The sequence below is a fragment of the Simochromis diagramma genome, unplaced genomic scaffold (genome assembly GCF_900408965.1).
Source record: "Simochromis diagramma unplaced genomic scaffold, fSimDia1.1 OVJJ01000421.1, whole genome shotgun sequence".
NCBI lineage: Eukaryota > Metazoa > Chordata > Actinopteri > Cichliformes > Cichlidae > Simochromis > Simochromis diagramma.
The window spans coordinates 11,147,972-11,162,257 of record NW_024387250.1 but is presented as its reverse complement, the minus strand read 5'-3'; the positions used below and the strand labels follow the sequence as shown (position 1 = coordinate 11,162,257).

At 39.3% G+C, this 14,286-nt stretch overlaps 1 protein-coding gene across 2 annotated transcripts in view; it reads right to left on the bottom strand.

Moving 5' to 3' along the window:
• arid5b (AT-rich interaction domain 5B) overlaps positions 1-14,286 on the bottom strand; it is a 75,203-nt gene that overhangs the window by 40,440 nt on the left and 20,477 nt on the right. For both annotated transcript variants that reach the window (XM_040001659.1, XM_040001660.1), the window contains one exon: positions 1,264-1,494. In XM_040001659.1, the coding sequence (XP_039857593.1) occupies positions 1,264-1,494 (231 nt within the window). The remainder of the gene's footprint in view (positions 1-1,263; positions 1,495-14,286) is intronic.

Below are 14,286 nucleotides of genomic sequence, written 5' to 3'. Positions count from 1 at the left end.
TTAGTATAATTCCTGATTTGTCAGCACCATTCAAACATTCATACTCTTATATATTCATTGCATAATAAACTGCACAGTTGCACTCGTCTGTTTTGCTTTTTCCTCCTCAAGTATAACTCCACAAACCTGACAAGATGACAGCGCCGGTGACAGGTCTCACTCATGTTTTTGCTAACATTTACTCGACTTACACGGCTCTGGTGATTGCTCTCTTTATGGCACGTCACTCAAAGCGTTGTTAAGCATTTGCTCGACAGTTTAGGCAAATGGGCTGTGTTTAACTGTTTGTTTGTCTTTTTATTTGATATTCACTCCAGTGATTTTGGCGGGTGTTGTGCCAATACAAACACCAACTATTGGTCCAGCTCGGCCCTAATTTTACATTTCCAAGAAAAAAACTAAATAAAATCTAGTTATTTAAAAGTTAAATAGCATTCCAGTGTCCTAACACGTCGTACTATGTGAGAGAAAGAGATCTGAATCAATGCAGCAGAGCCGAAGGTGCGGTCTTATTCTCCTTTGTGCCAAAATCTGGCACCGACATTACCCGCATTCAAATTAGCCACTGACAGTTTGGAAATGTGGGTCTGTTATGTTAATGGCAGTTAGCGTCATGCAGCAAATTCACAGAAAGATAAGCTCAGTTTGTTTTAACTCCACGCCCCCAGATGTGCTTTTGTCACTTTCAAAATTCACATTCAACAAGTCAACTGAAGTGATTTCACTTTAATGTTCAAACTCAGCCTATTGAAAAATTCCTTGTCAGAAAGCCAAGCAGGGCTGTTTTTCTCAGCTCATTAAATCCTATATTTTTTTCACAGCACAACAGTATTTGGCATGGGAACCAGAATAATTCACTGGCTCTGTTTTTCTTTGTCCTCTGATGGACTTCGTTTTGATAGGCAGCCCTTAACAAGTGAAAATATTAAATGAACTAAAGTACTTTTTCACCATTTCACAATTTTCACACAATGGAACTAAATTACTTGGCCCAAAATGCCCATTTCCCACTAAAAGCAGACTTGAACAAATGGTCTGGGTAACCAAAATGACATAATTGGGAGTTTGAGATGAACCGTACTGTGAGAATGAGTTTTAAGAGCATGCGTATGTTCAAAGATCAGGACATGATGAGTTTGATGTTTCATGGGCCAACACTCAAAGTTCCATAAACTGGCACTATAATAGCTGCTGGCATTCAAGATGAGCTAATATGATAATGTATCTAAAGGCTACAATCAAATCTCCAGCTGCCACACTCACCAAACTCGTCGCAGATGCTCTCATTCTGCAGCAGGGTGGGGTGTTCGAAGGTGTCCCGGCAGTACAGGATCCTCGTGCTTCCATCCAACGCAGCAATGCCGCCCAGCGCCAGCACCGTGTGGTCTATGAGCAGAGAGGACGGCTGCTCTCTGAGCCGTGCCAAAACGGAACGGTAACGACAATACTGAGGGTAACTGAGGACTAAAACCTTGCGCCCATCTTCTTCCTGGCCTGGAAAACACAACAAAAAGGCACGGAGTTAGAAGGGCCACAGAGGTTACACATACTTTAATTTGACATTGAACTGTAACTGTTTTGCTTTTTTCAAGTGCCCCTCTAAGAGTTGTAGAGAAGGGCAGCACTTAATTTTTACAGAACACATCCACTCTTCCATTTCTCTTCGGCTTTTATGATTTCATTCTAGCTCATCGATCATTATTCGGCTACTTTTATATTCAAGCACATCTACTGCCAGTGTGCTGTGAATATGAAATTATCTGTAATCTCAGACTTTGTCCTAATGAAATTTTATTTGATTCACAATAAAACCAAGGAGGATCAATATGTAAACCAGCAGAACAAACTTAATACTTTATTTTGTTTCAAGAATTTGTGAAAGGTGCCACATCTGCACTGTTTTCAGACGGACAGGTGTCCCTTGCGAGCTGGTATCTCATCACAGTGATTTCTCTGTGTGTATCAGGAAATGCATCGAATTAAGGAAGCAAGGTTCTCTAACGCTGCTGTTTCATTGTGACTTTAAATAGTCTTCATGAAAGTTTCACATCCTTTCCTTGTAGTAATAAATAACTTCAGCAAACTGACAGGATGACTTTCATGAGTGCAAACATATGACGTTGCTGGGCGGCATGTTCGAAATGCATGACATGCATAGCTGCTTGGGTGACAAGAGGAATGTCAAAACAACTCCAGATGCCTTCTTTTAACAAGCAAGTTCAAGGATGGGAATTCTCAAACAGCAATTTAAACAAGGCTGGTGTGAATCAGTGTTTGCAGGTATCTGTGTACAGCCACTTGCTGATAAATGTCTGAATTTGTTATTTATATAACAATCTCAAAAAAAAAATAAAAATCACGGTTTGTCGCCTTGCTTCAAAAGCTACACTCACTGTTTCACACAATAGCAAACCCTCCCACTGGAGCCAGACTTTACTTTTGTGTGATTAACATTCCATTTACAGTGTGTAAGTTTGACTAATGCATTATCACCTGTGACAACTGACTGGCAGAGAAACCTCTACTGTTATTTGGAGAACCTCAGGACAGGAAGTGCACACTGAGCTAATACAATAAACTGCCATAAATCCCAGGAAGATATGCTGATAGACAGTCGGACAGTTAATATTATACTGGCACCTTGTAAGAACCTAACTAAGAGACTAGCCTGCTTTTAACTTTCGACTTCTGACAATGGTGCTAGACGATTGTTAAAGGCTCAACAGAGGTTTCACAATTCACCCTGAGGGTGCATGACTGTGCGTATGCAATTTCAGTGCAGCCCATCAAAAAGTTGTTTAAATATTCAAGTCTCGACCTGAGCGCCGGGGCAACAGACAGAATGCCATTCCCAGCTAATAAAATGCCATAAAGACACCGTTGAACAAAAACAACTGAAAGTGTACAATGACACAGAAAGATAAAAATGTAACATAAAGTCATACAAATACAGAGCTCCGTGTCAGAAAGATGACAACTTATTACAGGAAAAGGAAACCACTAGAACCACATATATATGTAGGGTTTGATATGATGTGCTCTGAAACGTGCACTGAGTTTTATTTATATTTGTTATGTGTTTATGGCCTTTCTCCTTCATAATGATGCCTGAGTAATCGCTTATATGTTGATGTTATGCAACTAGGGTGTTGAGGTTACAGGTTACTGACAGTGATTAAAATGACAGTTTTAATGTTTAATTAGAACAGAATGTATCTCCTGCCACCCACATATCAGATATATGATAATCCTTAACTAATTACATGCCCGGTTAATGTTTATTCAGCAGGAGAGGGTTAAGCAAGGCACTTTAGTAAAGAAATATTGCTGTAAATATCGGCCAAGCTGAAGCCATGACAGAAGCATTTCCTGCTTTTTAAAAACGTATATATATCTTGTGTTTCCTGTTGGACTACTTCGCAGAAACTGCATGCTCTAGTAAATCTGTCATGAGAACCTACTCCTTTACAAACAACAAATGGAAATGATCTGAATATACACAGAAGCTCTGGCACTGAATCAACTACTTTGTGTAATATAACATCATCAGGGCTGACCACGGACATGCAAATGTTTTCGGTGAACTGCATGCACAGTACTAGTAATTGCAACAAAACATTTGGGCACGAGTGTTGCTCTCTTTCACCAGAATAAACAGGTGCTATGAAGTGTGCTCAGTGCACATGACACACTGGAAACAACTCCTTGGCACTCCAAGCGCCGGCAGTGGTTTTAGATGCAACTATCAACAGTACTATCAGAGCAAGTCCATACAAAATATTTTTTATTTTTATGAATAAACTGGAGAATTCTTTTTACACAAAGGCTGCCTGCCAGATCTGAAAAAGAAAGTCAGCCACATCAGCAATAAATCTGTAAAGTTATATTGCGTGTACCTTTATGGAGGGGGGCTACTTAAAAGGCAACAAAGAAGAATAGCTAAGGGTAGGTTAAAATGAATGTCAACTGAGTTTCCAGCCATGAGCCCTGAATGTGAAATGACTCACTTTAATCTCTGTAAACCGAACTTTAAGCTAGCTCTTGTGAAGTCTGTGCTTGCACAACACTGAACTTCATACGCGGTTTTCTGTTCCAAACAATGAACTAGGTATGCCAATTATAGCCACTTTCATTTCAACTTTTCAAATGCCAAAGTATACATTTTCTAATGTCCTCATTTTTTCTGAACAGCAGAGCTAAATAAAGCTAAATGAATTACCCTGCTACCACAAAACGAGCAAATTCAAGAAACTGCAACTGCTGAATTTTCACTCACTTGGTGTAACAGTAGCGTTTAGAAAAACAGTAAAACTGATACTGACTAACAGTTTCAACTCTAAGATAATATGACAAATGAATATGAGGTCATGTTAAATTAAAGTCCAGGGTGTACCCGCCTCTTGACCCATCAGAGTTGGGATAGCTGGCAGACCGTGAGTAATTGCATAAGCGTGAAAAAATGGAGGCATAGTAAAAGCTCACGTGTTGTAACCCTGTAATTATAGAGTACAATCATAAAAAAATGACCTAGAACAAAGAACAATACTAGATAATGATCTGACATAAGCCAATCATAAAGCACACAGATAATATGCAAGTGCTTTGTTTCTTAAAAGCAAACACAATTCTGTAAACGTCAGATTTTTCAGACTCACTCATTTTAATAGGCTGTTGTTTGCAGTAAGGTCTTAATACTATTCTAGCTTACTAACCAGACTACAAGGTTCCACAGCTGATGAAGTAGAGTCAAGCAGTTTGAAACACGATTTTTATATGAATTATTAACCACCCTGTCTACTTTTACAAAGCCCTTGGACATGACATTCATGGGAATTTCTGCTGGTGAGTTAATATTTCAGGGGGAGGCTAACTAGCAAGCTTTTCACCTTGCCTTGCTACAGACAGTTTTAAACAGATTTTAAAAATGCATTTTCCCTTTTGTGGTGGTATTTTCTGAAGCTGCAGGCTGATAAAAATCACTGAAATGTGCAGCAGAAGCAGGACAGGAAGGACTCTATTCATAACATATTTACAACAGCTGCATTCCCAACAATTAGCGTAATTAGTTCCACTGTACTCCAACATGCGGACCACCTCAAAAGAAATTATTAAAACCATTCAGCCACTCCACTCACACATATATTCACATGCTACAAAGTCGCTACAAAACCCACAAATGTATGAACACACATTTTACTGCATACATATCCCACAGCAGTCACACACATTTATCCAAGATTGCGGCATTTGTCATTCGCAATTACAGCTCAGAGGTAGAGCAGGCTTTGTTTCCAAATGTCAGGGATTTTATTGTAAGCGGTCACCGTCAGAGCTGCTCTTTCTCCCGAGGACCCTCACAGCATTTCACTTGATTAGATTCAATTTGGAGTGAGAGCCGCAGGGCATTAATAACTGTACAAAGGTGTTGTAAAGTATGCATGTCAGTGTGCGCGTGCGTGTTGGTGCGTATAATGCACATGGAGTGCAAACACACTTTAAAAATTCCTTTTGTTCTTGCAGCCCGACCTTTCAAAATAAAGGACGTCCTTATCTTAATGTAAGCGTCCTAATTGGTTGGGGCTGTGGCTGTATCACTGGAGAGCTGAAGACATTGTGAGAACATTATGCAATTTGTTTCTCTCTCTGAGGACCTCTTTTCTATTTTCTCTTTCTGTCTCTCTGTCCTTTCCTAGTGGTAGTATGGCGTGTTGATCAAACAGCTGCGGTGCGGCAGATTATTTTCAGAACATGCTGTAAAGCTTCTGACCTCATAAACTACAATAGTGTCAGGGTCATAACTGCTCTGCAGGACAGCTGATAATATAACCACTCAGTCAGAGCAGCACAAAATAAATTCCAATACTTTACAGTACACAGTAAAGTGAAAAGGAATACTAATCATTAAATATTACATCCCCTGTGGTGCTTTTAAAACACGTATTACACTTAAAGGGGCACTCAGCTTATTTTCACCTCCCTGTAGCCTGCTGTATCATCTGCTGTGACTCTGGAGGAGCTTTCTAAAGTTTCAAAATATAATGCTGATGATGTCATCGTGCTAGCATTAAGGTTATCTAAGCTTGGACCAGCACTTTCCAAATATATAACTGAAAAAGTGCGGCATATAAAAGATGTGGGGGTAAACAAGCCAAGAAGGCCCTAATCAGAGAGGCTATTGAGTTGCATTACTGGAGCTCAACTCATAGCGAGGAATAAAAGGCAGAATATTTTGGCATCTCATGCTTGAATTATGACTTATCTGGTTGGCTATTGTTTCCAATGTGGAGTCAGTGTTAGTCGGTACAGTCACCACTACTTAAGAAATATGTCTGGTCTCCCTTTTCCATCCACCGGAATGCTGCACAATCAGATAAAATCTACCATCTCCACTCCCCGCATCCCTGCTGTTATCGCTGGATTTGAGCTGATTCTCAGTCTTGTGATCGCTTTGCATGCGAGGCCCATTTCTATTACTTATGAATGTATATATTCTAAGTAGCACATCTCTTCATGGTACTAATTGATGGATAGGAATCCTTTAGTGTACATAATACCTTTGCATAGTGCTATATACCAAATATAATCAGAGGAATTCACTATATATATATATATATACATATTGTTGTGGAAGTTTATGTGGAAGATTCAGCAATTCAACTTAGTTAAAGAGTCATAAAGAGAATACTTCTTCTCCTTTTGATTTGAGCTGTCCAAGGGACTGCTAAAAAACCTTGATCCATTTTCTCATGGCTTTCTGTTATGGTACTACCGAGAATAGCATTAATACAAGCTAATTCAACAACTCCATAGACTTGTCTCTGGTATGAAAGGCCTCCAGAAGAAAATCAATTCAAAAATGTACTAATGCAAAAGAAGGGCTTTTATTAACATATGTCTATAGTTTGATATTCAGTTTTGCAGAAAAAGTTTGCTCAAGCTGTAGACACTTCAAGGATGACTGAGTTACTAAAGCAAAAAGTGCATTACAGTAATTTAATCAGGATGTGACAAAAGCATGGATGGGTTTCACTCTGTGTTGAGATGACAAGATTGGGCTGATCTTTAAAATATTCCCGAGATTAAAGAAGCATGACTGAAACATTTCTGTAATATGCAAATAAAAATGCGAGCTGGAGTCAGTCTTTTTTTTTTCAGACACAGGCATTACACAACTACAGCAAGAGTTCGGGAATTGTGCAACAGGGTGAGGGCTGGTGATTAAAATGTATGTTTTAGCTTTGAGCCATCGAACCTCTAATGTCAGGAAGACAATTATACAAGAAAGTCTGCAATACTCATTTGTGGGCTGGAATACTTTAAAAATGACATCAGTCAGGAAGCATAACATTAACAAATGTTTTTCCCTTTATTTTTCTATCATGGGAACATTTTAGAGTTTCAGGTATACAAGCAGGACTGCATGCAGTGAGTCCATACATTATGTTAATGGTGTCATGACCCACGTAAATAATAAGACAGATGATGCACAAATGAAAGGGAACCGAAATGGGGAGCAAAGCACAAAAAGTGAACAAAACTGAGAAGTTGCAGTGCACAGTTTTCTTTTTATACTTTTGGTTTGAACATGTGAAATAAAACAACTGTACACCAGATGTAGTATTTCCTTTTTAAAGGGCCGGAACACAAGATTTGATAGTCCTGATTTCCTGGCTTATCGGCAGCCGCTGTTCTTTATTCAACAAATAAAATGGAAAAACAAATGAGACTCAACTTGCAGGGTAAAGTTGCTGATAATTCATTTGGAAATCCATCACAGAGAACAAATGAAATATCTGCTTTGATGGTGCATTCAAGGAAATGCGTAAATCTGAGAGCCTGCCAAACAGCAACTTTTTAATGTGAAGCATGATAGAAAGAATGAATGTCATCTTTTTTGCAACATCTGTGTCTGCCTCCTGTCAGAGGTAGACACAAAAGTTCCAAAAGTTGATTTCCTCTCAGAATCACTCATCTATGACATGCTTTTGGAAACCCACTCATCTTTCATAGACATCCAGCTCACCGAATTTCCCATGAATACATCATTGCAATTTAAAACATAAAATTACTCAACTTCTTTTTGCACTAATGACAGCAAGGTCTTATGAGTTGTGCTATATGGTATGTCAACTGTACCGGTATGCCAGTTATAGTGTCTTGCATGACGTGAATTGTTCAAATACAGCTATAGTCATACATCTACTCCACCCACAGTGACATTGAGCCAGGTGAGTCAAGGAAGGACTTAAAGGTGTTTCATCTGACTTAAGAATAATTTGTACCACAAGGTTCGCAAGAATAGATTGTTTTCAAAGCTGTACTTCACAGCTCAGCTGTGGAAACATTAAAATAAGACAGCGGCAACAAAAAGTTGCATTACATCTAACCGAAAAGCGAAACAGAGAGCCTGTTAAGTGCTAATTCTCTAGCCCTGTGCCAAATTCTCTGTTAACAGAGTCTGTGTGCAGAATACATATTATTGTGGGTGTGTGGTTTTATTTGTGCTTTATTTCTCATTTTATGATGACATTTAAAGGTTTTAAATTCTACAAACAGAACAATGAACTGTTGGGAACCTATATAAAGACCCACTTATAAAGAGATATTGTACAAACTTTTGGTCACACCAAATAGTATGACTTTCTAATTCTTTTATAAGCATTATAAAATGGCATTTACATATTAGTTAATATGTGCGATGATGTGCTGCACGACATGTTTAATGAACATATTTAATAAAACAACTATCTACAGAATACAGTAGCTCTAATGAGGTAGTGTGTAAAGTAAAAATAAGGGTTTTTACTTCTACCACAGCATAATAAAAGCAACATGCAGTAATCCAGTGCATAAAAAGGGATGAAAGGAGATTGTACTGTGGTCCCACTGTACAGGAATAAGTATGATGAGAAGAAGCTCAGCCACTATAACATATTTTGTGTAATTACACCAAATTAAGAATTTCTCTTTAATAACAAGCATGATAAACGAGTCATCATAATCAAAATCTCAGAAATGCTGCATTCAACATGAAACTCATTAGTTGAGGTTGAAGCAGCTGCTCTGGCAGATGAATAGCAATTGCAATGTTAGATGAAACATCATTGATATCATTGAATTTCAAAACCAGCAAAATAAAAGGGTGATCTATTTGCCGCATCTTTGAGCTCCTCTGCTTTTCATTGGAGAATTTCTGTAGCGGCTTTGAAAGTTGGGAATAAAACTAGTTGTAATACGAGGGTTGCTGACAGTTAAAAGCAGATCTGTGCTAGCTAATTAAAAACCAAATGCTACTCATGTAAACTGTGTCATTTACATTCAACCAAGCTTAAAAATATTCAAACTGCCCACAAGCTCTGACAAGATCTTTCAAGCAAGTGTGCTCATTTCTCTTGTCACAGACAAGCAGGAAGAAGCTGAAAACCATTACTCTCATGCTCTCTGTCACCCGCTGTAGTCCTTAAATCACTCACTCGGCTCAAATTTGCTGTTGTCAACATTTCCACATTATCTGCTCGGCCAAGGAATTTACTGGATCCCCCTGCTGCTTTTGTGGGGTTGGCGAGAAATGGCAAGGCATGTAACCCAGAGCCAATAATGTCACTTTCATATTTGATTTTTTTTTTCCTTCCTTTTTTAATCCCACGGTAACACCAAAACAAGTCCAAAAGCTTAAAATATAGGGACAAGTGAGGCTGCGGTGAAGAAAGGGGGCAGAAAATAAGTAGGGAAAGTAAAGAAAAGTAGGTTCTTGTTTGGTATTCTCCCTCCATGCTGTGGGCTCTCTTCTCTGTGCTCTGTATTGATCTTCGAAACTGCCCTGTTTCCATTTAGCCTCTTCTCATAATATATAACACAGCTCTGATTTATTCACCTCCTTTCTCTCTCCTACTTTTCAATGAGGGGACATGACACTGAGAGACAGCAGGCGCCCGATCTGGCTGTTGGTTTCAGGTTATTGAAACCTGACCAAATAAAGAGGGAACGGCATCTGTCAATGACACCAAATGGAAATGATGTGTGGGGGGCATCACATTTACACTACAGGCAACCTCATGTTTTCAATGAAGACAGAATTACATAAAACAATGAAATAAATTCGTTGAATTTGCATGATTCATCGCCTATCCAATCTGTGAATGACTACACTATCTGGGATAAAACAAAATGTGCTAGAACATTTCGCTAATTGCAACCTAGTCTGTGCAGTAAACAAAATCACATTAATCACACCGGGGATGCAGCAGCATCAATAAATCACTATAGTAGAGTAAAACAAAGCAAAGCCATCACACAGACACTAACGCACAGTTTATTTTCTTTAAAGGGAGTAAAATTGAAACAATATTTCAAATTTGTTTAATGGATTTGCACAAAATAACAAACTGTGTTTGCAAATGACTCAGTGGCCGTCCATCATCAACATTGCATCAGTCACACACACTGACTCGCCTCTCCCCTGCTCATTATATCAGCTGCAAGCTGTGCTCTCACAGACAAATGCACACAATGTACACAGCATACGTTCTGCCTTTTAGATCAAAAGACAAGCTGAAATCTAACTATCACAGTGAGTTGGCTGAGATGATTTAAATCAGGACATTTTTTGACAATTTATTTCCTTTCTCAGAACAGATATGACAAATTCATGCAGAGTCGCCCATAAATCAACTATAACGAAAATGATCATGTAGCTGAACTGTACTGAACTGAAGACTATTCCTACACGAGCAGCCACCGTTTTTATGCCGTATTAGCAAACAATTATATCCCAACGTCTAATACGAAACAGTTCATTTTTAGTGACTAATCAATAAAAAAAAACTCTCACCTGAGCCATTTTAGCTTCTTTAAGCTTCTTTCATGTTTTGGTTTTAACGTCAACACGCTTGCATCTTTGTGCACAGCTGGATGCCCTAAAAACCTACTAAGCAATTCATTACCTCAAGCATACCAACACAGTATACAGCTGGTGAACACAGCTTAGCATTTAGCAGCTGAAGATCCAGATATTTTCCCTCAAGAATTGGTGGAGATCAAAACAGAGTGGAAACAAGCAGAGTATGGAAATTATTTTTACAAAATTAATCCAAGTGCTGTTGTTGCCCCGTGTCTGTTTGTTAACATGCCCACTGTAATAAGTTTATCATTGTTAGCTGTTGTATTCACACATCACTCAGTGGCCAGAAATTGGGCAAAAGGACAAATACACAGTAAACTATTTGCTTGAAACTGGGGCATTTGGAGGAGCACAAAGCAGTTCAACCTCAGTTGGTGTGTATTATTATTAGTACATTTTTTAGAGTCAGCTTCTTAAATTAGCACTCTGATCTGATTTGCTTTCTGTATAATGCTTTGAACAAACTGTATTTTCTCACCTGCATTTTTTATATAAAATATCATTATTTACTGCCAGTATAATGTATCACTGCATATGCTGCTATATAGATATTTTGCCCCACCCCTCACATGAGCACTATTGTAATCTGTGATTGTTACAAATAAATGTTCACAAAAGCCTCTCAGAAGCATTTTCTGCCTTTTAGTTGCGTTTGCAAACATAGTTTGTTCCCGACATTTATATTTTCACCAGAATGTTTTATATTTTAATACACCCTGTTGAGCACGGAGTCTGGTCTTTTGTTTATTGTGAAAGTGTTTCAGTGACAAGCTGCGAAGCAAGTAAACCACAGCAGAATTTCAAAGCTGACAAACAATGTGGAAGCAGGTTTGTCACAAGGTGGAGACTGACACAGGCGCAGTTTACTTAGGCATATTTTGTTATAAATATGACTGTTTGGAACACATTGAGCTTACCGGCGGATAGCTAAAAAGCGTTATGTGCTCCAACACAAGAAGGTGAATGAACTGTACCCATCAGGAATTCAAGCTGATCACATCTGCTGCTCTGCGTGAAGGCTGTGATATTAAAAAAGTATCAGATGGGTGGAGTGAGTATGACTTAGTATGTGAGAGTCTGGCTTTTACGTGCACATGCCTAATTCTTGCAAGAGAATAATATTCTCACAAAAGGGCACCAACACCCAGAGGAAATGTTCCACTGAAACTGTACAGAGGGCAAATAGAAAGAGAGAGTAACAAAGAGAGAGAGTAATACATAAAATAGAGAGAAAGAGAGCCCTCCATGCATGCTGGCTCCTGTTCTTAATTATAGTAAAGCACTAAAGTGCCTCATTCATTTCAGCAGGGTGGGGCGGCGGACTGTGACAAAGGGAAAAAAAAAGAAAAAGGATAAAAAAAAGAAACATTTATATAATTTTCACCTCAATTTATTCAAGTGTGAGGCACAAGGATTGAGGACACACAGCTATGCATACAACACTAGTATGCACACACACACACACACACACACACACACACATACAGAGAAAATTCAACTTCCCTCAGCTTAATTCCTTCCCAGATGTTTTTGCGGTTGATGTTGGTGGGAGGGGGGGTTCAAAAACACACACCCATATTAAATGTTTTCAGTTAAACAGGCAAGAGAAGAGAAGAGAAGAGAAGAGAAGAGAAGAGAAGAGAAGAGAAGAGAAGAGAAGAGACAAAAACAACACAAGCACTTTCCTCCGGTTGATTTATGTGATTCTATTACATTAAACATTCTTTCCCCTGAGCAGGCTCAGCTCCCTAGCAACCATCGCTCGCAGCCCTAATGTGTCTGGCACAGGGCCAGGGAAAGCTGCCTGCCTTATTGATTGCCAGATTGAAAAGTTTGCATTTAATAGGTCCTGTAATACATGAAGGAATTATTCAGAGAGGCTCCTTGTCAAAAACCCAAATTGGTTCTTTTGACTATAAAAAAACAACGGGGGCCGTGTAACAAATGAGCTTTCACAAAGCTCCTCTTTTGTGCCTGAAATGAAATTCGATGTAGCTTTGACCCTTCAGAATTATCACTGTCACCAGGAAGTAAACTCGAAACTGATAGCTATGAGGTTCGAGGCCACGTTGTCGCTTAAGATGAGGAAGACAAGTTTGTGCCATGTTGATCCCCTTTTGTGCGGTGATGGATTGGCCCTAAACACTGTTCGCTGTCTGGTCCCCGGCTGCATCCTGACTAATGAAAGACTACTGCTGGGTTTTGGGGGTCAATCCACTTATAGCGCAGTCAATTCAGAGAGTAAAAAAAGCTGCTCTGCGAGAACCCAAAATGTGCAAATACCACAGGGAGTAAATTTAATCAACTATCTGTGGTTGGAGAAATACAGCTTCCTTTCAACTACACAAACAAGTGAAACCCTTCCCCGTGTCTCTTTCCCTCTCCTCAAACAAGCCTAAAAGCTGTTACACCCAGGTGATGATACTCTATCTGCTATGACGGCCACTCTCATTTGTCACGCGGCTCTGTCCGACACAAACTCAATTGAGCAGCTGTGATCAGAAATCTCAGAGGTTGTCAGCAACAGAGAGAATGAGGAATACATAGAGAGTTTCTTTGGCTCAGCCTGTAGAAGACAGCATTTTCAACCGCACATATCATTCTCCCGCAGAATGAAATGGATGACATGTTTGCCTTTAAATGTATCTTTAATGGGACAGCGAGTTCCCATTTAAGTGAGTTCTGCTGGAAGGTTAGAGCAAAGGAGGGAGAGGGAGAGAGAAAAAAAACACATCTTATCAGGAGATTGGGAATTGGGTCAGGCAAGGAATTACATGCCATTCTAGATCAAAGTTGCCGTGTGTATTTCCTCAAAGAAGGGCCCCTCATTATCAGCTCAGACTTATTTCTCAGGGCGTATACTCAGCATAGTGTGCAAAAGGAAACATAATTTAATGTGTTTTAGTAAAAGAATGAATAAAAAAAGAAAAGAAAAGAAGAAGCAGAGGGACAAAAGAATAATACTGGAGGCTATTTGGGACAGGCATGTTTCCCAATGGTAAAACTGTAATGAGAGAGAGAGAAGAGAGGGGGTGTTTGCTGGAGATGCTGAGGGTGGGGGGGGGGGGGGTGTTGTTGTCATTCAGCATGGCTCCATTGCGAATTCCTGTCATTAAATATGAACTTCTCTTTCTCCCTCGCCCTATCTCTCTATCATCAGATCTGTATAGAGGAGGAAGGCTTTATATAAACAGCCTGTGCAGTTAAGCCAACTGGAACCCTTTTCAATAATTACATCCAGCACAATACTCAATTTACATTGCATTTATTTAGCTGGAGGATTTGACAATGTGGCAAAGAAAAGAGTGACATTAGCAGTAGATGATAACAACTAGAGCGGTGCGCTCCCCAAGGGGAGATGTTTTAGTCTGTGGCTTAGAGGGAGA